Here is a 27,695-nt window from a genome sequence, read left to right as displayed (position 1 = left end):
GGGCGTGGCCTATCGGTGAGGAGGGAGTGGTTTGGAGCTGTGGGCGTGTCCTATCACCCGGGGGGGGGGGGGGGGGGGGTGGTTTGGAGCTGTGGGCGTGGCCTGTCGGCTTGGGGGCGTGGCCTATCACCTTGGATTGGGGTTTTAAGCCGTGTGCTTGTCCTCTATCGGCGAGGGGGGTGTGGTTTGAAGCGGGGGGCGTGGCCTATCACCATGGGGGCGTGTTTTGGAGCTGTGGGCGTGGCCTGTCGGCCTGGGGGCGTGGCCTATCACCTTGGATTGGGGTTTTAAGCCGTGTGCTTGTCCTCTATCGGCGAGGGGGGTGTGGTTTGAAGCTGGGGGCGTGGCCTATCACCATGGGGGCGTGTTTTGGAGCTGTGGGCGTGGCCTATCGGCCTGGGGGCGTGGCCTATCACCTTGGATTGGGGTTTTAAGCCGTGTGCTTGTCCTCTATCGGCGAGGGGGGTGTGGTTTGAAGCTGGGGGCGTGGCCTATCACCATGGGGGCGTGTTTTGGAGCTGTGGGCGTGGCCTGTCGGCCTGGGGGCGTGGCCTATCACCTTGGATTGGGGTTTTAAGCCGTGTGCTTGTCCTCTATCGGCGAGGGGGGTGTGGTTTGAAGCTGGGGGCGTGGCCTATCACCATGGGGGCGTGTTTTGGAGCTGTGGGCGTGGCCTATCGGCCTGGGGGCGTGGCCTATCACCTTGGATTGTGGTTTAAAGCCGTGTGCTCGTCCTCTATCGGCGAGGGGGGTGTGGTTTGAAGCTGGGGGCGTGGCCTATCACCATGGGGGCGTGTTTTGGAGCTGTGGGCGTGGCTTATCGGCCTGGGGGCGTGGCCTATCACCTTGGATTGGGGTTTTAAGCCGTGTGCTTGTCCTCTATCGGCGAGGGGGGTGTGGTTTGAAGCTGGGGGCGTGGCCTAACACCATGGGGGCATGTTTTGGAGCTGTGGGCGTGGCCTATCGGCCTGGGGGCGTGGCCTATCACCTTGGATTGGGGTTTAAAGCCGTGTGCTCGTCCTCTATCGGCGAGGGGGGTGTGGTTTGAAGCTGGGGGCGTGGCCTATCACCATGGGGGCGTGGTTTGGAGCTGTGGGCGTGGCTTATCGGCCTGGGGGCGTGGCCTATCACCTTGGATTGTGGTTTAAAGCCGTGTGCTTGTCCTCTATCGGCGAGGGGGGTGTGGTTTGAAGCTGGGGGCGTGGCCTATCACCATGGGGGCGTGGTTTGGAGCTATGGGCGTGGCCTATCACCTTGGGGGGCCACTTGGGGGGACTTTGAAGCATTAAAAAATGTCTAAAAATAATTTTAAAAAATCTAAAATATTTTTTTTTTTTCTCTATTTCCTCAAAATAGTTAAAAATGAGGAACGCTTCACGAATTTGCGTGTCATCCTTGCGCCTAGTGGAGCCAGATCTTCTCTGTTCCAGTGTTCCAGTGTTCCACTTGGGGTGGGAGTGTTCATTGTGCTAGCTAGTGCGCCATTGGCCTGTGCCACTTGTTCCACTTGGGGTGGGTGTGCTAGGTAGTGCGCCATTGGCCTGTGCCACTTGTTCCACTTGGCTGTGGAGCCTTCGGTTGGCTGGGTGAGCTTTGACCCGCCTCCTGTGAGCTCTGAAAATTTCTGAACAGCGGCCATTGTTTTTTTTACAGGCACTGCAGAAAATTGGAACGATACATCAACTTAAAATGAATTATAATACATTACAGAATGTATCTAAAACATTGTTATTGTCCTATAAATATAAAGCTAATTTAGATAAAGGTCCGACTTTAGTTTTAATATTTTTGGGGACATATTTAGCATAGTTCTAGGTGATATTCTGTGTTATTATTGGAACTATTGGAAAAAGCATTGAAAAGTCAACTTAAAATTAATTATAATACATTACAGAACGTATCTAAAAAATTGTTAGTGTCCTCTAAATATGAAGCTAATTTAGATAAAGGTCCGACTTTAGTTTGAATATTGTTGGGGACATATTTACCATAGTTCTAGGTGATCTTCTGTGTTGTTATTCTTCTTGATTCACTGTCTGCCATTTTCCCCAGTGTTGCCAGGTTCTGTTGGCGCTGATCCCCTTTTTTTCAGGCAATTTTTTTCCCTGTAAAGTTGCTTGCAAACAATGAAAGTTGTGTTTGTCAGCTTGTAGTTTGGCTATTTTCAAACACACATATATAAGTTTGAAGGGCTCATGTAACTCATGTGCCCTTATAACTGCTTCTTTTGAGTGGGACCAGTGTTGCCAGGTCTGTGAAGTTTATAAGCATGTTGTCTATGTGACTGTGCTTTGAGGTTTTACTGCTTTATTAATCACAATTCCAACAGCACAATGCCTTGGTTAGACTCATGGATGTAGTAGCTTATTGAACAGCAAGTCAAACTATTAATTGTAAAGACCCATAGAGCATAAAAATTAGTTGACCTTAGACAGCTTAGAGCATGAAAACGTTTTTTATATATTTTTGTATAATTAAAATGTTTCTTTTGAACATTATTGGCTCTATGTAGGCTAACTCACTGTATTGATAACCAAATGAACCCCATAGGCTAGTGCATAGTGATCTGGTGTGTAAACAACCTGTAATGTAGTGTAATCACGTGCAAGTAAAGACATGGTTTTACAAAGCTAAAAGGCATTGGTAGTACAGTACTTCTAGCTTCTGCTGGATACAGGGTGCAAATCCCTGCAATGCCCTGCTGACTGTATCACCTGTGTCCTGTTGTATGTTCACAATTAACAATTTCACTAAAACTACAGTGTAGTGTAGAAGAAATAATAATAGCAAATGTAGAAGAAAAAATTATATCAAATGTAGCCCTTTCTTTCTTTCTTTCTTGTTCCCCTCATGTTTTCCCACTCTATTGTAATAGAGTGATATGATATATTAATAACGGAAAGGAGGTAGACACACAGCTTTGCTCACAGAGTGTATTCATATGTTTATTCTGATACATATTGTGAAAATAGCAGATCAACAGCAGAGAAAAAAGCAGATCACAATGTTCCCCTCTTTCTCAGACGCAAAATGTCTGTATTCCCATTAAGACCTGGAACGCTTTTGTGTCAATTTAGGATTTGAGCTAAAAAGAATTATTTTACACTTTGCCTATTCCAAAATAGCAGATCTACAAGCTCGTAGCGCGGCACTCTGTGCCGTGCTATGAGCTTGTAGATCTGCTATTTTGGAATAGGCAAAGTGTAAAATAATTCTTTTTAGCTCAAATCCTAAATTGACACAAAAGCGTTCCAGGTCTTAATGGGAATACAGACATTTTGCGTCTGAGAAAGAGGGGAACATTGTGATCTGCTTTTTTGAAAAATCTTGAAAATATGTGCAAATCTTTGAATATATACTCTTTTAGAGCGAACATTTTGTAACTCCAATCTGTGCATTTTCCAGAATGCTCAGTGTTACATGTATGACCCCGTTCGGATTGACTTCTATCATGGACTAGTAGTCCTCTATGTATGTATTGCTATTTGTGATGAATCACAATGCATGTTGTAGTACATATTGACATGATTTTCCTGTTGTGAAAGAATACTGTCCAAATGAATGGTTAGATTAGCATGGACTAATAACTAAGTAGTGTTTTGCACTGTACTGTTGACTGGCTAAGTGGCATGCTCACACAAATGTCTGGTTTTGTATTTGTCAGCGGCCCCAGCACTTGGTTATTTATCCCTTAAGGGTGTGACTTACTATGACGTTAATAGGTTATAATAGGCCAGTCAGTGGGAGCAGTTGGCACAGACACGCCTGCATTGTCCACAACAGCCCACAGCCCCTTCTCGCCAACTAAAGTCTTAATATCAGCCGTTGCCTTAAGGACACTCGGGCTTGGTGACGTCCAGGTGGACGGCCGTCAGCCTGTCTGTCTGAGCAGACCTTCCTCAACTCATTGTCTCCCTTCTCAGTGTAACAGCCTGCGATCACACAGTAACCCAGCTGGTCCAGATGTCTGGCCAGGAGATTAGCAAACCCAGAGTCACAGCCACTAATGTAGACATGTTTGTCAGAGTTGTTGGGTAGTCTTCGTGTGTGCAAGTATGGGGTGGAAGTCTTCAATAACAGTTTAAGGCTTTGCATGGCACATTTCATAGTCAAAGTCCTATGCATTGAACCTGGTTTCTTAAAAACTAATGACTAAGACTACATGTCTCCTAAATCCCAACAGTATTCTGAAAAACCCACTGTGACCTGTGTGGTGCTCATGGCACCTCACCCCCACCTCTCCTCATCTCCGCCAGCCACTCCTCTACAGACCTGCCCGCCGCCTTAGAGCAGAAATGTACTTTCTTGCCACACAGTTTGGATTGGCTGTGGCCAAACGCTTTTGTCTTCGGTTGGCCACACTGTGAGCAGGAAAGTCCACGGCTTTTTAGGGGGGTCTGTAGAGGAATCCCTTGGGCTGCTGCTGCAGCCGCCTTCTTCTTTAGGCGCCATGTCGAGGTCCGCGCCATGTCTGGGTCAGGGAGAAACGGCACAGGGGGCTGGGGATCAGTGGGCGGGACTCCTGGCTGGAGAGGAGGAGGAGGAGGCATTGTAACAGGCAGCACAAGGGGAGTGTCGAGGAGCTGGCGGATGGTGACTGGAGGGAGGGCGAGGGCCGGCATTGGTCGGTGCAGGTGTTCCGGCGGCTGTGAAGGCTTCCTCAGAGCGGCCGCCAGAGGCTCTGAGGCTATGGCTGAGACACTGGGCCGGTCCACAGTCAGGTGAATGACCTCCTGCTCCTGTCTCTTCTCCCTAACTTTGAACCTGCAGGGGCAAGGCAAAGACCATCAGTCCTCTGCGTATGGACAGGAATTATTACTACCTTCTTTGAGCAGTTTTATTAGAATAAAATAATGTGTTAGAACTCACCACTGGCCCAGTGTCAACTCGCTGAGCTGAAACAGCTGGATTCTGGTCTGGGCCTTGAGAGTGGGGTTGGCCAAGACGATGTCCCTGATGTTGTCGTAGTCCCTCTTGACCAAACCCCACCGCCTCACCTTTACACCGGCAACAGTCCTGCCGGCAGGGTGAATGCGGCTCAGCTCAATGCACATGGCCTCAACAAGGCGGCTGCAGCTGGGCCATTGAGCTGCACTCCCAGAGCCGAGCATGGCACTGTAAAAAAAAAAAAAAAAAAACAGTACAATTAATGACAATACAGTTATAATACTAAGAGTTGTTATGTTTGAGTTGACATTATCTCAAATAATATTTGGTCAGCAGGAAAAGATTAGATACACAGCGTGAATACATAGGCACTATATGCCAACAGCTTACCGCTTCAGACTGTCTGTCCCAGGAATGACAGACGTCTTTGAAGGCTTGCTCTTGAACCGTCCCTGGCTCAGTCTTTCCTTGTGACGCGGGGGGTAGGAGACTGGTGTCTTGTCACCCTCTGGAAGTTTCTCCCAGAGGGCGATTATCTTCTCCTCCTGTGCCCGCGTCACATAGGAATGGTGGCGTAGCTCCACCAGACTGTTAGCCAGGCGGACGACGTGCTGGTAACCTAAGGCACCATCAGGTCCCATGGCATCCTAAACAAACAAAAAAAGAAAAAAAGGAAACTTTTAAGAAAGGTAATATTACAATTGTTAAGATGCACCACAAGTTGGCCTGTTTCTACTCATCAATTATGATGCAGTGTACTTACGTCGTCCTGCTCCCCGGGTGTGCTTTCTTCCTGGGGAGCGGCCTGGCTGTCAGGGACGGTCCTCTGCTCGGCTAGCCCAGACCACGGCACGTCGGTGGGATCCGATTGGGTCGGCGCTGGTTCTTCAGAGGTGGAAGACGGAGCTGCCTGGAGGACAATGGGTGGCAGCGTGTCCTCCAGGCTGTAGATGGACAGTGTGGGGTCGTCGTCCACGGCGTCCTCAAAGCCCTCGTCCTCCACCTCATACTCCTCGTCGCCGATCCCATCCGGAGCATCAGGATCCCTGCCGACGTCCGTAGGCAGCACTGCCTCTGTCTGGGAGAACAGGTACTCCAGCCCTATGAGTTCACCTGTAAACTCACCAGGCAGAGGGTAGTCCACTTCCAGCTTGAGTCCCAGGACCTCCTGACTCAACTGGTTGTGGAAGTGCTGCATCTGGCCACTGTAGCAGATCTCAGAAACGCCAGCCATGTCCAAGGCTGCTGCCGCGCGGTCGTCATTCCACCGTGTCAACCCCTCTATCAGGTACGCCTGAAAGTGCAATGCGTTTGCACTAGTACCTAAAACATGACAGGTGTGAGAGAAAAACAGTGTAAGACAGACAGACACACACACACACACACACACACACACACACACACACACACACATCCCTTCCCCACTCTCTCTTGCACTAGATCCTCACCAGGGACAAAGCGGTTGAGGTGAAGGTGAAATGACTCCAGAGATGTTGTCCCGCGCGCGCAGCGGAAGACGGGCAGCACGACTCCCCCCTTGGTCAACTCGCCCGTCTTCCTGTAGAGTGGCACCTCGACAGGGTCCTGGATGCACTCTACATGGCGTTTCTGAGACTGCCATATTTCCTGGACTTTGGCACGGTCCAGCAGCGGGATGCCCATGGTGTCTGTCGCCTTGTCGAAGGTCTCCAGCAACTCCTCAAAGAGACGCACGGTCTCCTGTGTCCCACGCGTGTGGCGACGACAGTGCCGTGCCATCTCCTTGGGAGTGAGGTGGCTGGAGACCTCGGCATCGGACAGCACCAACCGCTGCCTCTCCACCAGCTCCGACCGCTTGGCCTGTTCTAGCAGGGCGACATCCCCTGCATCCCACGCGAAAATGCAGTGGGATAGCCGCCCCATGAACAGGCCATACAGCTGGTGGCTCTCTGAGGTGACACCCAGCGCAAAACGGCGCATGAAGTGCCACACATCCAGTCGAACCACCAGCTGCTCCCACTCGGGAAACATGTTTGCGGTCTTGGACCTTCCCCCAACCACGGAGGAACAGCAGTCCCGGTCCACGTAGAGGAGCTGGGGAGGGTCCTCTCCGGCGTTGGCGTAACGCTGCACCAACCCCGCGGCCATGGGCAGCAGGCCCTTACCCTCATCTCCGGTCAGCACGGAGATAAGGACCTGCCCCAACTCGTTGCCGACGTTGGTTGCCCATGCCGCGGTCTGTGCAGCGTTGCCCGCAAGCTTCTTGGTCACCTGAAAGTGCACACACAATTATAAGCTGCTGACAACATGGTAAGTACAATACATCAATGGAAACTATTCTTCAATTCAATGTTCTATTCAATGTTATTTTTTACTGTAGAAATTAGGGGCTCAAAATGATGTCTTTTTACAGTGAAAACCACCAAATATACCAAACACATGATTTATTACAATATTTGAAAGTGAAATGCTTACCTTCTTGGTTGAGTCCATCTTCAAGATGGACCCATACACTGAGGTGACCTTGGCCTTCATCTCCTCAAGCCGTGACAGTACGTCCTGGGCATATACTGTCAACAGCCATTTTGGAGTGGGCACTGGCACCCTTTGGGGTGGGGGTGTCGCAGTGTAGTTGGCCAGAAACTTGCGGCACACGGAGAGGTAGTGTATGGACCGTGCCCTCCAGGCGAGGTGGTGCTGTTTGCACAGCTGCTTGTACAGGCAGGAGGCACTGTTCCCCAAAGTGCGCTCCTGCATCAAGCGGAACACCCTCTTGTCGCACGACAGCCTGTTGGAGACAGGGAGACAGGGAGGGAGGGAGAGAGAGAGAGACACACAGAGAGAGGTCAGAGGGTGAGGCTGTGACCCACCCACCAGCATCGGTAAAAGATTGTGGTTCAAATAAAATAATAAACTAATTGACAGGGTTCATTAAAACAATAGACAATTAAATAAAAACACTAACCGGTATGTCAGGATGGCAGGGAACTGCTCCCGATGGGCTGGTTCCAGCTCATCCAACACGTCGTGCGACCACGCTGACACCTTCTTCTTGCACCGACGGCATTCAAGGTACTCCGTGGCCATATAGTACCAGCCGTCGATGTCCAAGACCCTCCGGACGGTCTTGTACAGCCCGCATGACGTCAGCTTGGACTTTAGACGTCGACAATCGGGCTGTGCACAGAGCGGCTTGAATTCCCATAGGCGGAAGGGAATCCAGAGGAACAGCCGACTCTGGAAGAAGGCGTCAGGTGATGAGGGTGGCTGTGTGTACGTGGGCCGAGGTCCAGGGGGATAAAGCCACATGCTGGTGACCAAAGGCCTCACAGCAAACCCCCTAGGCTCCATGCACACAGCAACCTGTGCCACCCACTTCTGCAGTTCCCTGGGCAGGGACCTCTTCCACCCAGGTGGGAGAACCACCTGGAAAAGGTGCAAACATTTGCATTATTACGTGGAATGTCATGAGGAAACAGTAGTTCCATTAGATAGAGTGTTAGTGTCAACAAGAATACTCACATCATCAGTGGGGGCAGCCAGCTGCAGGGGGGCTACCAGGGGCAAGGGGGGCTGCACAGGCGCTGCTGGTGGCGCTGTCAGCGGGGCAGCAGTGCCCTGCACAGGCGCTGCTGGTGGCGCTGTCAGCGGGGCAGCAGTGCCCTGCACAGGCGCTGCTGGTGGCGCCGTCAGCGGGGCAGCAGTGCCCTGCACAGGCGCTGCTGGTGGCGCCAGGCTAGCTGCTGCCTCTGGTGTCGGCAGGGGGGCAGCCGGACGCGGCTGCAGAGGCACTGCAGCTCCAATGGCTGCACATTAAAGCAAAACTAATCAATCACTTGGACCTAAATGACACATTTTCTAATTCAAGACGACAAACAAGAACTCTCAACATCCTTGGCAGGGATGTACTTACAGCGCTCCGTCTCTGACAACGCTGCCAGGAACAGCTCATCATCATGGTGTGATGGCATAGCTGGATCACACCATGATGCGGGTGGCGCCGTCAGCGGGGCAGCAGTGCCCTGCACAGGCGCTGCTGCTGACCGACCAGGTTAGGGATGACATACATTGACACACATTGACACACATTATGAAGAGATAAATAAAATTAAGAGAATAAGGGCACACTTTCCAGGGTGTTATAGCAGTAAACATTTAAATGCTCTCCATGAAATGACCATTGAAACATGTTTGTCTTAGATCACAGCTCAGCGGAGTACAAGTGTGAATGTTCCACCCAAAGAGCAGTTTGTCACATGTGTGAAGTGCGAGATACATGAATGTCATCACAGTGATGAACAGAGTGATGATTACCTGGAACTGCAGGCTTCACCAGCTTCTTCACCCTGGCCTGCAGGTCCTGGGTGGTCAGGTGCCGCTTACCAAGCAACGCCGCCACCTTTGGAACCAGAGGCCTTTGACAACATTTAGAAGATACATCGAGACATCAAGCAATGCTATTCTACTTCCTGTGTGTACTGGTACTGACACCTACATTAAATGTAATACTTACGCTGGGCTAGCAGTCCTCGCAAAGCGGGGAGACGGCTGGCCGGGCTTCTGGCGGGACGGGAGCTGTCTGTCCAGCCAATTGGAGGGAGCTGGGAGATCAATCAACGTTTGAATTAACATTTATATGTTTAGCACTTTTCACATAACCCTGCAAAGCGGCTCTACTCTGTGAGCAGAGGGTCAAGTGATCGGTACAGGGTTATTACTGTTTAAAATTCTAGGTGGATCCATGAGCAATGGAAAAGCTGTTTGTGTATAGTGCATTAATGCCCCAGGAAGCACAGACAGGTTGCACAGCTACAATTGAATCAGCTATTAATTCACATACACACATACATACGTACGTACGTACGTACATACATACATACATACATACATACATACATACATACATACACACACACACACACACACACACACACACACACACAGACAGACAGACAGACAGACAGACAGACAGACATACAGATTATTAGTGGATCGAAAAGCTATGTAAAAGACATGCAAGCACTACAGCTATCACTTGCAAGCACTACAGTGATCTCTACAGCGGTCGACATGGCCATAGATCGGATGTATCGATGGGCTTTGTTACCTACCTTACTTGCTTGATACTTACTGCTTCAAAGCTTATCCAGTTTAAGCTAATGAATAACAGAACAGTCACAACCGGTTACTTTTCAGTTTACATCTATTGTGGTTAAGTAAGTGTGGAGAGTAGACTGCCATTAAGTACATTTCCCTGGCTATACCTTGAGTGTCCATGGCCACGGCTGCTGGCGTGGAGATGGTGGCTGGAGCAGAGGAGGGTACACCTACATGGGCAGGCGGGCGAGGAGACAGGGAGGGAGGCAGGCAGGCAGGCAGGCAGACAGACAGACAGACAGACAGACAGACAGACAGACAGACACTTTAATATCTATTACACACCACATAATTAAATGTTTGTATGGTAAGTGCATGTTTACCAGAGCCTGGAGATGGCATCCGTGGGCGCTTAGGGTCAGGAGGCTGACTGGAGGACCCTGCCGAGTCCCTCCTCTCCTGATCCCTAAGCGCTATGTACCTCTGCAGTACATCGACACTCGATCCCTTCGTCCGGGTCGACAGCGTCCTAATGGACTGGACGTAGCTATGGGGTAAAAAAGGAAAACATACAAAGTTAACCAACCAACCAAATATATACAAGCATTAGGCAAAAAACAACTATTATAACTCCTCACAAAATACTAACCTCTTACGGTCAGCACTGTCATATAGCTCCTTGCAGGAGGACTTGGCATGGTGGCCGAAGCCCACCAGCTTCGCATCAGCCTCCTGGCGCGAAGCTGTGCCGTCCCTGACCCGGCGAGCACTGATGGCTCTCTGCACAGCGGGGTACCGCTGTACATACCGGGTCAGGGCGTCCTTGTTGTCCATGCAAGGAGACTTGCTGCTGTCTCCACCGTCACGCTCACCCTGCACAGATGTTTTGATAAGAACAAAGACAGTCAGGGAAAATATGCTACAGGTTTACAAAGACATGAAGTAACACAGTGATATGAACAGAGGATGAGACTGACCTGATGTGACACCAGGATACTAATGGTGTACCCCACATCGTTCTCCAGCAGCCACTTGAAGGTGTGACCCCGATAATTGCCAAACTGGACCACACTCTCACTGAGGACCAGTTGGCCATCATCGGGGTCTCCACCTCCCTCTCGAACCCTCTCCTGGGCATCACTCTCAACCCTAGCTACCTTCTTCACGCGGAAGGGAGGTGCTAAGGCTACCTTCAACCTTTCCGCTTCTGGGGTGAGCTGGAGGACCAGCTCCCCCCACGATGTAAGGCGAAAGGCCGGTGTGCTGTCCATGCTATGTAGAAACAAAAGCAAAAACAGATGCCCTTAATGATTTCATCAATTGGTCAGTCAAATCAAAAGCATGACTTCCAAGCAAAATCTATAATAAAAAACAACATGAAGCCATCTATACATTGACAATACCTAAGATAATGCAGAGTTTATCAACCAATGACAATGTACAGGCAACATATACATATAAATAAATATATATATAGGGACCAAGTGGTACACTAAGGTAAAAGCAGGGACAAATATACATTCAACACGGTCAGAAAACAATGTAAATATAAATGCTCTGGTTTGAACACTGTGCCTACTGTGGGTATAAGTAAGGTCCTATTTTGTACATACCAAATGTACATAAAAGAAGTTCAGACACACTGCTGGCTAATAAAATGTGGCATACATGATTGAATCACAATTCAATTTTCTCCACTAGAATTATTTGAAAACTTTAGTTACTAGTTACTTTTCAGATATAAACTATTATATAATTAAACATACATTAACCACTTTAGCCCTATTTTATACATAGGCTATTTGAAAATAGCAGATCTACAAGCTCACAACACGTCGCGTTGTGAGCTTGTAGATCGGCTATTTTCAAATATTTTGTACTTTTACTTTTGGTACTTGAAGTACATTTTGATGCCAATACTTTTGTACTTTTGATTTAATTGTTACTCAAGTACATTTTTTATTTTGGATTATTACTTGTTACAGAGTATTTTTAGATTGCAGTATTGGTACTTTTACTTAAGTCAAGAATTTGAGTACTTTTTCCATCACTGCTGCATGGCACAGTTGTACATAATTCTCACTTCCACTTCCACTTTTCGACTTAATCATTAATCCAATGTGCTGACTAACATAACAAGAGACAGGACAACAAAAACGTTGCATTGTGATGTTTTATGCAGATTAAACACACAATGCTAGACATGTTTTTTGTAGTTTTTCCTCCAGATGTGTGGTTAAAGAGAGACTCTGTTTTCAAAGCTTGGAGCCTGCTTTCAATGCAGGAAACAGCTTAACATAAAAACACTTTCTGATTTAATTGTTAATCCAATGTGCTCACTAACATAACAACACACAGGTGAATAAAAAGGTTGCATTGTCATGATAAATCCGTCTAATACACACACACATGTGTTAAAAACCGTCAGATAGACATCACTATAACAGCTATTTTCTGCAGCATATGACCCAAAAAAACGCTGAAAAAACATGCATATTAAACACACAATGCTAGACACGTTCTTTTTCGACATCTGTGGTTAAAAAGAGCCCTTTTCCATAGGTTTCATTTACCTTAAATCTGCTGTAGTCTCCACTGTTTACTCTTCAACGCACTGAACGCAGTCTGAAGCAGACAGAGTGACGGGGGAGGGGTGGCTCCTGCTTTGGACATGCTGCGAGTGGAAACGCCCACCCCAGCAGACAGACAGACAGACAGACAGACAGACAGAAGACTGCACGTACTTTCACAGCCAGCGAATCATACAATTATAATAATAATATTACACTTTATTTATATAGCACTTTCATGACATGCATGCAGCTCAAATTGCTTTACAGAGAAAAAATTCAATGAGGAAAAATTAAGGCAGAGGTCATTTACAGAAAAGCAATAACTAACACTTTAACAAAAGAGCCTATATTCACTGGTTAATTTAAAATAAATTCACATGATAATACACTGACATGACATAAATAATACATTTTAAGAAGGAACTGATTGGGTGATTTTGTTAAAAGCCCCCCACACTCGACTCCGAGTGAGTGAGTGAGTGAGTGAGTGAGTGAGTGAGTGAGCGAGCAGCATCAGCACCACAGAGGATGGATGATGGATGGATGAGCGCAGCATCAGCACCACGGACGAGAGCAGAGAGAGAGACCGCATGGCTACTTCGCATAAGCCCGGCCCTCGCGCGCCTCCCTCGGCGGAGGGCACGCCCACGCCAGCGGGGTCGCCTGGAGTTCGGTTCCACTCCTGGGGCCCTTTTTGGGTTCGGGGGGTTCCCGGGAGCCCAGGCGGACGGGGTCTGTTTCGGCAGAGGCGGGGGAACCCGGGGAGCGGATCGGAGCCCCGGGCCGGATCGCGCGGCCCCCGGGGGCCGCGAAAAGGGGGACGGCGGAACAGAGAAGATTGGCCCCCATCTTTTGCGCAGGGGCCATGCTAATCTTCTCTGTATCGTTCCAATTTTAGTATATGTGCAGCAGAAGCTGACACAGGAGCACCCTGCCTTGACCACAGATATATAGGTCTCAGTTTAGCATCTTGGATTTACACGGTTGCGGTTTTATACGCGATAAAACACGTGCGTCAGAATATAAATGCTTGTAAAATGTCTGTGTGGAAGCACAGTTTCATGCTGTTGTCGGCTTCTGTAAAGTAGCTACAACAACACGTTAAGGCCACAGCTTGTGCAAAACTCACTCACAGGTATTTGATTTTCAACACTTCATCGGGGGAGAGCGCGAACGCAGTCCCCCACTACCAGAAATTATGCAGTCGAGATTCCCACATTTGGGGAATTCGCACGGGTCAGCAAAGCACGGAGTGCAATGGCTGAGCCTCGCCGTGGGTGAACCACCTTCCTGATCATGGTGTCTCCCCTGCCAGGTAAGTATGCCTCGCCATCGCGTGGCGTGGAGGCAAGGACCCACACACGTACACGTCGCCTCGACGGTTCATACAACACACGCTCAACCACAAACTACTATGTTAACGTACACACATTTTATGAACCTCGTTGATGATAGCTAGCTGTTGATTGTTGGGTTGGAGGAAAATGGCTACGTTTTGACTTGTACATGCATTGTTTTTTGCAAGTGGAACCCTGTACTTTGGAAACACTTTGAAAAACAATGTGTCACCCACCTCTATACCAGGAGCAAAGTGTGGTTATTTACTCACGTGTTCTTTCGACAAGGCGATAGGAGGTGCACCGTTCCCGGCGGCACTGCAGTGCCGGGTCAATGCGCGGAGTGAACGGAGCAAGCCCCTGTTTCAACTCCCGAGTTCAAAAATCCGTTTAATATGTAGTCCCCATATAGGGGACATATCAGATATTAAACTGATAAGAACAGATTTTTTTTTTTTTTTTTTTTTTTTTTTAAACTTCAGAAATATTACATTATATTACAAACTTTTTACTTTTCTTTCACCTTTTCCTTATACCCCAAAACATAATCAATCCCCATGCCACAACCTTCAAAAAATGCATATCACATCAAAAAAATGCCTCTTTTCCAAAACCCCAAAACCCTTGGCTCTCAAACCAGCCCCAGCCCACCCTTCCACCTTTCCAAAGCGGCATGATGCCCCCACTTCTCCACCTCCCACTTAATTCGACCAACCAGGTCTCCCTCCACCCTCCTCACCACCTCTTCCACCCCCCCGTCCCTATTGTGCTGCACGCACTCCTGCCTGCTTAGCCACAGGCCCCTCTTACATAGGCTCATGATCAGCATGATCAGGAACCTCTCCCTCTTGCTCCTGACCACCGCCCCCAGACCCCTCTCCACCTTGCCCCAGTCCAACACAAAACCCCTATCTACCCTCCTCAACAATTCCCCTGCCCTCTCCCACATCGCCCCTGCGAAAGGACAGTCCCACATGACGTGCCTCACTGTCTCGCACATGCCGCCCGGGGGCATCCAGGAGACCTTGCGATGCCATGCCGGTACATTTTGTCCCGCACCGGCAGACATCGGTGCAGTACCAGCCAATTAAAATCCTTGAGCCTGTTGTCTAGGCCCCGCGGCTGCACCCCCAACCACACTGCAGCAGGGATGCCAACCACGGGAGGCTCCGCCACCTCCGACCTAACCTCCGACCAGAGTACCCTCTGCTCCAGGCCAATGGCCCGGTCCAAGGCTACAGGATGAGCCCGTAGCCACCTCGCCGCATGTTGGTAATGCGGCGGTAGTTGCTCCACCCGGGGGGTCAGGTTGTTCCAGACCATCAGGGGCCTTGCCTGGTTAGTGAAGAACAGACGCATGAAATAGCCTGATGGATGAACCACCGGAGCGGCCAGTTCCCTAAGTAAAAAAGAAATGAAAATACAGTCCAGTTTCAGCGGGAGGTGTGGCACATCTCTCCCACCCTCCCCAATGCCTGCCAGCATCCGGGCCCTCGCCACGTACTCATACCGACCTCCCCACAGGAAGTCAAATATGAGACGGACGAGGGACCTCCGCATGCTGGCCGGCAATGGGTACACATAGGCCAAGTACAGGAGAGACGGCAACACGTCGACCTTCAGAACAAGGACCTTCCCAATCATGGTCAGTGACCTTGTCTTCCAAAGACCTAGCTTCCTCTGGACTGCCAACATCCGCCTGGTCCAGTTGGCCATGGCGTTCTGGGCTGCCTCAAAGTCAACCCCCAAGATCCTCAGGGGCCCTTCGCAGAGAGACAGCCCCCCTGGTACCTCCGTCCTTCCTTTCCAGCGCCCAAAGAACTTGACCGAGGACTTGGCGAGATTGAGATCTGCACCAGACGCCCGGCCAAATTCCTGGAAAATCTCCAAGGATCGGGTTAAGCAAGCGTCGCGTTCCAGTAGCAGGGTGGTGTCATCTGCGTACTGGGTAAGCTTGACCCTCAGGCCTCCACTGCCTGGTACCAGGATCCCTAACACACCAGCGTCAGCCCTAATGGCTTCAGCCAGGGGCTCCATATAAAGGATATAGAGAAGAGGCGAGAGCGGACACCCCTGTCTCACCCCTGCGTGCAACCTGAAGAAATCTCCAAGGTTACCATTAACAGAAACAGTGCTCCCCGCTGCTGCGTACAATGTACGCAGCCACCCAACAAAAACCCTACCAAACCCTAGCCTATCCAAAACGCGAAACAAAAAGCCCAAGTGAACCCTATCAAACGCCTTTGCCTGGTCGAGACCAACCACCATTAGTGGCAGGTGCCTGTCTTCCGTCCAAGCGATGACGTCCCTGATGAGGAGGAGATTCCACCTCAAGGAACGCCCCGCCACTCCACACGTCTGATCCACATGGACGACGTAAGAGAGCGCTGTGCCTAGCCTGTCCGCAAGGACCTTTGCTAGTAGTTTGTAGTCAACACACAGCATGGTCAATGGCCGCCAGTTCCGCAAGTCGGAGGCATCCCCCTTCTTAAAGAGAAGTGAAATCACCCCCTTAGCCAAAGACCCTCCCATAACCCCTGTGCGGAGTACTTCGGATAACACCTCAAGAACCACCGGACCAAGTATCCCCCAAAACTTGAGGTAAAACTCAGCCGGCAGCCCATCGATGCCAGGCACCTTCCGCCTTGCCATTCTTCGAAGGGCACTCTCAAGCTCTGCGAGAGTGAGCGGGGCCTCCATAGCTTGCGCTATGTCAAGCGGCACCCGCCGGGTTAGGAAATCCAACATCACCTCCCCTCCCCCTACGTCTATCTCTCTTTCAACGAAAACGGATCGGTAGTGGTGAGTGGCGACACGCACCATCTCATCCACCCCCGTCACAACTCTACCCTGCTCATCTCTAACCCCCATGAGTACATGTTTAACCCTCGCCGCCCGTACAGAGCTGAAAAAGGCTGCGGAACACGTCTCGTCCTTCTCCAGGAAGTCGTGACGTGTCCGCATCAGATACCCACGAGCCCTACGTTCATAGACGACCCTAAGCTTCGCTTTAAGGGAGTCACAAGCCCGCTGGTCTACAGTGCCACTTTCGTTTCCGAAAGCGTACTCGAGCTCGAGAAGACGTTGAAGACGAAACACCTCCCTCCTCGCCTCCCGCGCCTTCCTTCTACAGTACCTAACCGTAAACTCTCTGATCCGCTCCTTGGCTACTTCCCACCAGTCAATCACACCCAAACAAAGCTCCCTGATCCCTTCCAGGCCCCGGAAAAAAGCAACAAAACTGGCCACGAACTCATCCTGTTCCAGGACACTGGAGTTTAACCTCCAGTATCCCGGACCAAAGACCGGCCCATCAGCCCGGACACAGAACAGCACCCCATCATGGTCGGAGAAAAAGGTCGGAAGGACCCTGCCCGACAACAGGCTCAAGGATTCCGAAAACAAAATATAGTCCAGTCTCCTGGACACCCCCTGTGAGTTACGCCATGTGGGACCATCCATTCGAGGGGCGACAACCCTCCCCCCATCCACCAACTTGAATAGTCTAAGCATGGACTCCAGCTTTCTCACACTTGTGTCCCCCCCTCCCCCCAACTCACAATTGAAATCCCCCCCCACAATAATCGGTCTATTCGTCATAAGAAATGGGATCAAGACATCAAAACATTCCCCCCTCTCCACCACCCCCTGCGGACCATAGACCCCAAAAACCCTTAACTTCCACCCCCTGTACTCTATGTCCGCCCCCACCACCCTCCCCTGCACAACCACAAAAACCTCTTCCACCCTCACCTCCCTGCTCCCAAACAAAATCCCCACCCCAGAAGAATGCACCCCCCCAACACTCCAAACAGATTCCCCCCAAACCCACTCCCTGCCAAATGCCACCACATCTCCCCGGTCCTTCAGGTGCACCTCTTGCAAAAAACAAATCATACATTTTTGTTGCCCCACAAAATCAAACACCCCTCTTCTCTTCACGTTGCCTCTCAGTCCCCTCACATTAAAAGACCCCACTTTAAACTCCGCCATGAGTTCCACCACCAAATAGCATTGCCGACCCGCCCGACGCCTCTTCTGGCACGGGCGAATCTGCCCACTCCCCAATCCCCTCCACTTCACTGTCCGAGGGGTCTGGGGACAAGTCCAAATCTTCCCCAAGTGAAATGTCTGTCACCACCTCTCCCTGCCCCACAAAGTCCCCAACATCCCCACCGTCCCCCCTCCCCTTGCTACCCTCCACCCCCACCTCCATACCTCCCCCACCCTCAACCACCCCCTCCCCTCCTCCCCCTCCATTCTGAGACTCCCCCTTCACCACCTCCACCCCCTCCTCCACCCCCTCTACCTCCTCCTCCCCTACCTCCCTCGACCCCTGCACCCTGGCCCTCTTCAACGCCTCCCTTCCGTTCCCCTGTGTGTCCCCTGCGGCCCTCTCCGCCTTCCTCGCCTCGCTCACCGCCTTTTTCCGGGATTTCTTTGAACTCTTCGCGGCAGGTGGGGAGTGTGGTGGGGAGTTTAGCGCCGATGTGAAATGCTCCTCCTCCCCCCCCACACCCCCGACCCGTCCGCTCACCTCTACTGCAGGCTGCTCCCCTGTGTCCTCCACCACCTCTTCTGCGTCTGGTCCGGGTCTGGATACAGGTCCAGGCTCTCCTCCTTCCCCCGGTCCACTGCTCACGAAGGTTGCAACCGCCTGGGCATAGGACCTCCTCCCCACCGTACAGTCCTTTCTCAGGTGCCCCACCTTCCCACAGGTGTCACATGACTTTGGGAAAGGGCAGGCCGCGGTTTCATGCCCGTAAGCCGTGCAGACTTGGCACCAAACAAAACCGCATGCTCCATCTTTATGGCCGTGCCGCTTACACTTTCGGCAGTAAGGCGGTTGTCTCGGATAAAACAGAAAGCCCCTGTCTGCCCCTAAGTTGAACTGGGCCGGAGGGTGTGCCAGTCCCTCAAACCCCTCTGGGTCCTCCTTCAACAGTACCTGAAATTGGGTCCTGCCCGTCCAAATTCCCAAAGTGTCCAACAATTTCCTATTCCCAGCCAGCACCTCCCCATAAACAGACAGGAAAGACATTATCTGGCCTTGTGCTACCCAGGGGTTATACATTTGCACAGTAACCACTCTAAAGCTAGGCCGGTCCAAGTTAATCACTTCAAAGTCTATTAGAGGCTTCTCACCCGCTTTCCTCCTTGCCAACTCCATCACTTCCTCTGCCACTGTTGCCGTAATGAAGCTAACATCGTAGCTCCTCTCCTGCATGTTCGCCTGGTTGCAGTACACGTGCTCCGCCCTCCGCTTCAGCAGCCCCATCAGGATGTTTCTGGTGAAAGACTCCCTCTGCAGTATTGGCACTGTCCTCCTTATCCATCGGAATCGAACCGTATTCCTCAGTCCTGCCTTCGGCGTATTTAATCCATCAATGGTAGCCATGGCCCAGCAGCCTGCAGGCTCCACTCCTCTCAAAACCGTTTTTTTTGCTTTTATAGCTTTTTTCGCTTTATGTTGTAACTGATAAGAACAGATACTACACTTGATCTTAGCCAAAAGGCCGAGAAGCGATAACCCCTCAGCTGACTGCCTGAACGATCGCAATCTCCGCTGATTCCATCCTCACCCGGCCTGACACCCACTAGTCCCCTCCTTTTGGACTCATGAAGCTGTGGGCGTGGCTTATCGGCTGGGGGCGGGGGGGGTGGTCCTTGAATCGATTTCATAGACATAAGTGTGGTTTGAAGCTGTGGGCGTGGCTCGTAGATCTGATATCTTCCCTGCTTGCCTTCCTGCGGCAAATAATACTTTGTCAGCTACTGTAAAGTAGCTACAACGAGACGATAAGGCCACATAGTGACACAAATGCGCTCGCGCCTGACTTGACCTCAAACGTGCCCACGTACCACCGCTCGCCTTCTCATTTCCTTCAACAGCTGAGTTGGCCTTGTCCAAAGGGCAAGAGCCTCCAAAAATATGCATAACTCATGAGTGTCCCTCTCCACGGAAGTCTTTAGTAAAAGGCGAAAGGCTTATTCGTCATGAAGAGAGACCCGAGTAATTCTGACCTCCCACCGCCGTGGCCGGCAAAGGCACCAGCCACGCCGATCAACCATTTAGCGGCGCACGCTCTTAGCTTTCTGGCAACATGGCAATATCCCCCCCCTCTGTGAGTCAAGTTATTCATTTCATTAGAAATAGGGGGAGTAGGCCTCGTTCAAATGTTCACAAAGTGAGTGCTCTTAAGTGCATCTGGTGATCTCACCTGTTTTTTTTTTTTTTTTTTTTTCTCTCCTAAGGAAAGCATCCCTGAAAAAAAAAAAAGTTAAATATCGGACACTTTGGAGAAGCACCAGGGGGCGCTACAGCGTAGAAAGCTCAGGTGGGCTGCGGAACACGGAACTAGGCATGACTTTGGTTACACCTGGCAGAGTGCTGTCCTCTTAAGGGGCCCCGGTTTGGCGTGGGGGGCCCCGCAAAACTGCATCTTCTGCAGTTTCGACTTAGAAGAATTCGGGGATATAAATGGATTTGTACCCCCCTGTCCCCGGGCCGAAATTGGCTTATACTCCCCTGTCCCCGGGCAACTAGCGCCCGCGGCTGTGGGTCCAGACTCCGGGGGGGGTGCTTAAGAGTGGGTCCCCGGGTTCGGATGGAGAGCCAGGTAGAGGACTTAGCTGGGCTCTGGCTGGGCACCCCGGTGGGGGCCGGAGGCTCACCGGGGCCGCGTGGAGAGCCGGGCAAAACCCCATCTTTTGCCGTTTTGACTTCTGGACATAGTCATTTTCACAGATTTTGACTTCTGGACATAGTCATTTGGAGACATTTTCCAGAATCCAAGCCATAGAGGCTGCATTGATCGATCGATCGATCGATTGATCGGTTTGATCGGTCGAACACTTAACCCCGCCCCCCGGGCCCTCCCCTCCCCGCTCTGTGGGCGTGGCCTATCGCTCCGGGGGGTGTGGTTTGAAGCCGGGGGCGTGGCCTATCGGTGAGGAGGGAGTGGTTTGGAGCTGTGGGCGTGTCCTATCACCCGGGGGGGGGTGGTTTGGAGCTGTGGGCGTGGCCTGTCGGCTTGGGGGCGTGGCCTATCACCTTGGATTGGGGTTTTAAGCCGTGTGCTTGTCCTCTATCGGCGAGGGGGGTGTGGTTTGAAGCTGGGGGCGTGGCCTATCACCATGGGGGCGTGTTTTGGAGCTGTGGGCGTGGCCTATCGGCCTGGGGGCGTGGCCTATCACCTTGGATTGTGGTTTAAAGCCGTGTGCTCGTCCTCTATCGGCGAGGGGGGTGTGGTTTGAAGCTGGGGGCGTGGCCTATCACCATGGGGGCGTGTTTTGGAGCTGTGGGCGTGGCTTATCGGCCTGGGGGCGTGGCCTATCACCTTGGATTGGGGTTTTAAGCCGTGTGCTTGTCCTCTATCGGCGAGGGGGGTGTGGTTTGAAGCTGGGGGCGTGGCCTAACACCATGGGGGCATGTTTTGGAGCTGTGGGCGTGGCCTATCGGCCTGGGGGCGTGGCCTATCACCTTGGATTGGGGTTTAAAGCCGTGTGCTCGTCCTCTATCGGCGAGGGGGGTGTGGTTTGAAGCTGGGGGCGTGGCCTATCACCATGGGGGCGTGGTTTGGAGCTGTGGGCGTGGCTTATCGGCCTGGGGGCGTGGCCTATCACCTTGGATTGTGGTTTAAAGCCGTGTGCTTGTCCTCTATCGGCGAGGGGGGTGTGGTTTGAAGCTGGGGGCGTGGCCTATCACCATGGGGGCGTGGTTTGGAGCTATGGGCGTGGCCTATCACCTTGGGGGGCCACTTGGGGGGACTTTGAAGCATTAAAAAATGTCTAAAAATAATTTAAAAAAATCTAAAATATTATTTTTTTCTCTATTTCCTCAAAATAGTTAAAAATGAGGAACGCTTCAGGAATTTGCGTGTCATCCTTGCGCAGGGGCCATGCTATTCTTCTCTGTATCGTTCCAATTTTAGTATATGTGCAGCAGAAGCTGACACAGGAGCACCCTGCCTTGACCACAGATATATAGGTCTCAGTTTAGCATCTTGGATTTACACGGTTGCGGTTTTATACGCGATAAAACACGTGCGTCAGAATATAAATGCTTGTAAAATGTCTGTGTGGAAGCACAGTTTCATGCTGTTGTCGGCTTCTGTAAAGTAGCTACAACAACACGTTAAGGCCACAGCTTGTGCAAAACTCACTCACAGGTATTTGATTTTCAACACTTCATCGGGGGAGAGCGCGAACGCAGTCCCCCACTACCAGAAATTATGCAGTCGAGATTCCCACATTTGGGGAATTCGCACGGGTCAGCAAAGCACGGAGTGCAATGGCTGAGCCTCGCCGTGGGTGAACCACCTTCGTGATCATGGTGTCTCCCCTGCCAGGTAAGTATGCCTCGCCATCGCGTGGCGTGGAGGCAAGGACCCACACACGTACACGTCGCCTCGACGGTTCATACAACACACGCTCAACCACAAACTACTATGTTAACGTACACACATTTTATGAACCTCGTTGATGATAGCTAGCTGTTGATTGTTGGGTTGGAGGAAAATGGCTACGTTTTGACTTGTACATGCATTGTTTTTTGCAAGTGGAACCCTGTACTTTGGAAACACTTTGAAAAACAATGTGTCACCCACCTCTATACCAGGAGCAAAGTGTGGTTATTTACTCACGTGTTCTTTCGACAAGGCGATAGGAGGTGCACCGTTCCCGGCGGCACTGCAGTGCCGGGTCAATGCGCGGAGTGAACGGAGCAAGCCCCTGTTTCAACTCCCGAGTTCAAAAATCCGTTTAATATGTAGTCCCCATATAGGGGACATATCAGATATTAAACTGATAAGAACAGATTTTTTTTTTTTTTTTTTTTTTTTTTTAAACTTCAGAAATATTACATTATATTACAAACTTTTTACTTTTCTTTCACCTTTTCCTTATACCCCAAAACATAATCAATCCCCATGCCACAACCTTCAAAAAATGCATATCACATCAAAAAAATGCCTCTTTTCCAAAACCCCAAAACCCTTGGCTCTCAAACCAGCCCCAGCCCACCCTTCCACCTTTCCAAAGCGGCATGATGCCCCCACTTCTCCACCTCCCACTTAATTCGACCAACCAGGTCTCCCTCCACCCTCCTCACCACCTCTTCCACCCCCCCGTCCCTATTGTGCTGCACGCACTCCTGCCTGCTTAGCCACAGGCCCCTCTTACATAGGCTCATGATCAGCATGATCAGGAACCTCTCCCTCTTGCTCCTGACCACCGCCCCCAGACCCCTCTCCACCTTGCCCCAGTCCAACACAAAACCCCTATCTACCCTCCTCAACAATTCCCCTGCCCTCTCCCACATCGCCCCTGCGAAAGGACAGTCCCACATGACGTGCCTCACTGTCTCCCCGGCCGCACATGCCGCCCGGGGGCATCCAGGAGACCTTGCGATGCCATGCCGGTACATTTTGTCCCGCACCGGCAGACATCGGTGCAGTACCAGCCAATTAAAATCCTTGAGCCTGTTGTCTAGGCCCCGCGGCTGCACCCCCAACCACACTGCAGCAGGGATGCCAACCACGGGAGGCTCCGCCACCTCCGACCTAACCTCCGACCAGAGTACCCTCTGCTCCAGGCCAATGGCCCGGTCCAAGGCTACAGGATGAGCCCGTAGCCACCTCGCCGCATGTTGGTAATGCGGCGGTAGTTGCTCCACCCGGGGGGTCAGGTTGTTCCAGACCATCAGGGGCCTTGCCTGGTTAGTGAAGAACAGACGCATGAAATAGCCTGATGGATGAACCACCGGAGCGGCCAGTTCCCTAAGTAAAAAAGAAATGAAAATACAGTCCAGTTTCAGCGGGAGGTGTGGCACATCTCTCCCACCCTCCCCAATGCCTGCCAGCATCCGGGCCCTCGCCACGTACTCATACCGACCTCCCCACAGGAAGTCAAATATGAGACGGACGAGGGACCTCCGCATGCTGGCCGGCAATGGGTACACATAGGCCAAGTACAGGAGAGACGGCAACACGTCGACCTTCAGAACAAGGACCTTCCCAATCATGGTCAGTGACCTTGTCTTCCAAAGACCTAGCTTCCTCTGGACTGCCAACATCCGCCTGGTCCAGTTGGCCATGGCGTTCTGGGCTGCCTCAAAGTCAACCCCCAAGATCCTCAGGGGCCCTTCGCAGAGAGACAGCCCCCCTGGTACCTCCGTCCTTCCTTTCCAGCGCCCAAAGAACTTGACCGAGGACTTGGCGAGATTGAGATCTGCACCAGACGCCCGGCCAAATTCCTGGAAAATCTCCAAGGATCGGGTTAAGCAAGCGTCGCGTTCCAGTAGCAGGGTGGTGTCATCTGCGTACTGGGTAAGCTTGACCCTCAGGCCTCCACTGCCTGGTACCAGGATCCCTAACACACCAGCGTCAGCCCTAATGGCTTCAGCCAGGGGCTCCATATAAAGGATATAGAGAAGAGGCGAGAGCGGACACCCCTGTCTCACCCCTGCGTGCAACCTGAAGAAATCTCCAAGGTTACCATTAACAGAAACAGTGCTCCCCGCTGCTGCGTACAATGTACGCAGCCACCCAACAAAAACCCTACCAAACCCTAGCCTATCCAAAACGCGAAACAAAAAGCCCAAGTGAACCCTATCAAACGCCTTTGCCTGGTCGAGACCAACCACCATTAGTGGCAGGTGCCTGTCTTCCGTCCAAGCGATGACGTCCCTGATGAGGAGGAGATTCCACCTCAAGGAACGCCCCGCCACTCCACACGTCTGATCCACATGGACGACGTAAGAGAGCGCTGTGCCTAGCCTGTCCGCAAGGACCTTTGCTAGTAGTTTGTAGTCAACACACAGCATGGTCAATGGCCGCCAGTTCCGCAAGTCGGAGGCATCCCCCTTCTTAAAGAGAAGTGAAATCACCCCCTTAGCCAAAGACCCTCCCATAACCCCTGTGCGGAGTGCTTCGGATAACACCTCAAGAACCACCGGACCAAGTATCCCCCAAAACTTGAGGTAAAACTCAGCCGGCAGCCCATCGATGCCAGGCACCTTCCGCCTTGCCATTCTTCGAAGGGCACTCTCAAGCTCTGCGAGAGTGAGCGGGGCCTCCATAGCTTGCGCTATGTCAAGCGGCACCCGCCGGGTTAGGAAATCCAACATCACCTCCCCTCCCCCTACGTCTATCTCTCTTTCAACGAAAACGGATCGGTAGTGGTGAGTGGCGACACGCACCATCTCATCCACCCCCGTCAGAACTCTACCCTGCTCATCTCTAACCCCCATGAGTACATGTTTAACCCTCGCCGCCCGTACAGAGCTGAAAAAGGCTGCGGAACACGTCTCGTCCTTCTCCAGGAAGTCGTGACGTGTCCGCATCAGATACCCACGAGCCCTACGTTCATAGACGACCCTAAGCTTCGCTTTAAGGGAGTCACAAGCCCGCTGGTCTACAGTGCCACTTTCGTTTCCGAAAGCGTACTCGAGCTCGAGAAGACGTTGAAGACGAAACACCTCCCTCCTCGCCTCCCGCGCCTTCCTTCTACAGTACCTAACCGTAAACTCTCTGATCCGCTCCTTGGCTACTTCCCACCAGTCAATCACACCCAAACAAAGCTCCCTGATCCCTTCCAGGCCCCGGAAGAAAGCAACAAAACTGGCCACGAACTCATCCTGTTCCAGGACACTGGAGTTTAACCTCCAGTATCCCGGACCAAAGACCGGCCCATCAGCCCGGACACAGAACAGCACCCCATCATGGTCGGAGAAAAAGGTCGGAAGGACCCTGCCCGACAACAGGCTCAAGGATTCCGAAAACAAAATATAGTCCAGTCTCCTGGACACCCCCTGTGAGTTACGTCATGTGGGACCATCCATTCGAGGGGCGACAACCCTCCCCCCATCCACCAACTTGAATAGTCTAAGCATGGACTCCAGCTTTCTCACACTTGTGTCCCCCCCTCCCCCCAACTCACAATTGAAATCCCCCCCCACAATAATCGGTCTATTCGTCATAAGAAATGGGATCAAGACATCAAAACATTCCCCCCTCTCCACCACCCCCTGCGGACCATAGACCCCAAAAACCCTTAACTTCCACCCCCTGTACTCTATGTCCGCCCCCACCACCCTCCCCTGCACAACCACAAAAACCTCTTCCACCCTCACCTCCCTGCTCCCAAACAAAATCCCCACCCCAGAAGAATGCACCCCCCCAACACTCCAAACAGATTCCCCCCAAACCCACTCCCTGCCAAATGCCACCACATCTCCCCGGTCCTTCAGGTGCACCTCTTGCAAAAAACAAATCATACATTTTTGTTGCCCCACAAAATCAAACACCCCTCTTCTCTTCACGTTGCCTCTCAGTCCCCTCACATTAAAAGACCCCACTTTAAACTCCGCCATGAGTTCCACCACCAAATAGCATTGCCGACCCGCCCGACGCCTCTTCTGGCACGGGCGAATCTGCCCACTCCCCAATCCCCTCCACTTCACTGTCCGAGGGGTCTGGGGACAAGTCCAAATCTTCCCCAAGTGAAATGTCTGTCACCACCTCTCCCTGCCCCACAAAGTCCCCAACATCCCCACCGTCCCCCCTCCCCTTGCTACCCTCCACCCCCACCTCCATACCTCCCCCACCCTCAACCACCCCCTCCCCTCCTCCCCCTCCATTCTGAGACTCCCCCTTCACCACCTCCACCCCCTCCTCCACCCCCTCTACCTCCTCCTCCCCTACCTCCCTCGACCCCTGCACCCTGGCCCTCTTCAACGCCTCCCTTCCGTTCCCCTGTGTGTCCCCTGCGGCCCTCTCCGCCTTCCTCGCCTCGCTCACCGCCTTTTTCCGGGATTTCTTTGAACTCTTCGCGGCAGGTGGGGAGTGTGGTGGGGAGTTTGGCGCCGATGTGAAATGCTCCTCCTCCCCCCCCCACACCCCCGACCCGTCCGCTCACCTCTACTGCAGGCTGCTCCCCTGTGTCCTCCACCACCTCTTCTGCGTCTGGTCCGGGTCTGGATACAGGTCCAGGCTCTCCTCCTTCCCCCGGTCCACTGCTCACGAAGGTTGCAACCGCCTGGGCATAGGACCTCCTCCCCACCGTACAGTCCTTTCTCAGGTGCCCCACCTTCCCACAGGTGTCACATGACTTTGGGAAAGGGCAGGCCGCGGTTTCATGCCCGTAAGCCGTGCAGACTTGGCACCAAACAAAACCGCATGCTCCATCTTTATGGCCGTGCCGCTTACACTTTCGGCAGTAAGGCGGTTGTCTCGGATAAAACAGAAAGCCCCTGTCTGCCCCTAAGTTGAACTGGGCCGGAGGGTGTGCCAGTCCCTCAAACCCCTCTGGGTCCTCCTTCAACAGTACCTGAAATTGGGTCCTGCCCGTCCAAATTCCCAAAGTGTCCAACAATTTCCTATTCCCAGCCAGCACCTCCCCATAAACAGACAGGAAAGACATTATCTGGCCTTGTGCTACCCAGGGGTTATACATTTGCACAGTAACCACTCTAAAGCTAGGCCGGTCCAAGTTAATCACTTCAAAGTCTATTAGAGGCTTCTCACCCGCTTTCCTCCTTGCCAACTCCATCACTTCCTCTGCCACTGTTGCCGTAATGAAGCTAACATCGTAGCTCCTCTCCTGCATGTTCGCCTGGTTGCAGTACACGTGCTCCGCCCTCCGCTTCAGCAGCCCCATCAGGATGTTTCTGGTGAAAGACTCCCTCTGCAGTATTGGCACTGTCCTCCTTATCCATCGGAATCGAACCGTATTCCTCAGTCCTGCCTTCGGCGTATTTAATCCATCAATGGTAGCCATGGCCCAGCAGCCTGCAGGCTCCACTCCTCTCAAAACCGTTTTT

The 27,695-nt window shown here is 51.8% G+C and overlaps 2 protein-coding genes across 2 annotated transcripts; both read right to left on the bottom strand.

Annotated features, from left to right (window-relative positions):
• Positions 1-4,217: 4,217 nt before the first annotated feature.
• On the bottom strand, positions 4,218-9,938 carry LOC308079629 (uncharacterized protein; the record flags this gene model as incomplete). Its single annotated transcript, XM_080421182.1, has 12 exons — positions 4,218-4,764; positions 4,870-5,115; positions 5,278-5,534; positions 5,651-6,210; positions 6,336-7,137; positions 7,342-7,654; positions 7,832-8,292; positions 8,389-8,672; positions 8,780-8,902; positions 9,181-9,281; positions 9,380-9,467; positions 9,902-9,938. The coding sequence occupies 12 exons, from the start codon at positions 9,936-9,938 to the stop codon at positions 4,218-4,220; spliced, it is 3,819 nt and encodes a 1,272-aa protein (XP_080277308.1).
• On the bottom strand, positions 9,229-13,385 carry LOC308079628 (uncharacterized protein; the record flags this gene model as incomplete). Its single annotated transcript, XM_080421181.1, has 7 exons — positions 9,229-9,281; positions 9,380-10,022; positions 10,131-10,193; positions 10,347-10,510; positions 10,613-10,836; positions 10,941-11,235; positions 13,135-13,385. The coding sequence occupies 6 exons, from the start codon at positions 13,383-13,385 to the stop codon at positions 10,018-10,020; spliced, it is 1,002 nt and encodes a 333-aa protein (XP_080277307.1). The 3' UTR covers positions 9,229-9,281; positions 9,380-10,017.
• Between the last annotated feature and the right edge of the window lie 14,310 nt (positions 13,386-27,695).

Source organism: Gymnoscopelus braueri, assembly GCF_963280865.1.
Source record: "Gymnoscopelus braueri genome assembly, chromosome: 23".
NCBI lineage: Eukaryota > Metazoa > Chordata > Actinopteri > Myctophiformes > Myctophidae > Gymnoscopelus > Gymnoscopelus braueri.
The sequence above is the reverse complement of the archived record's forward strand: the minus strand, read 5'-3'. Positions and strand labels throughout refer to the sequence as shown.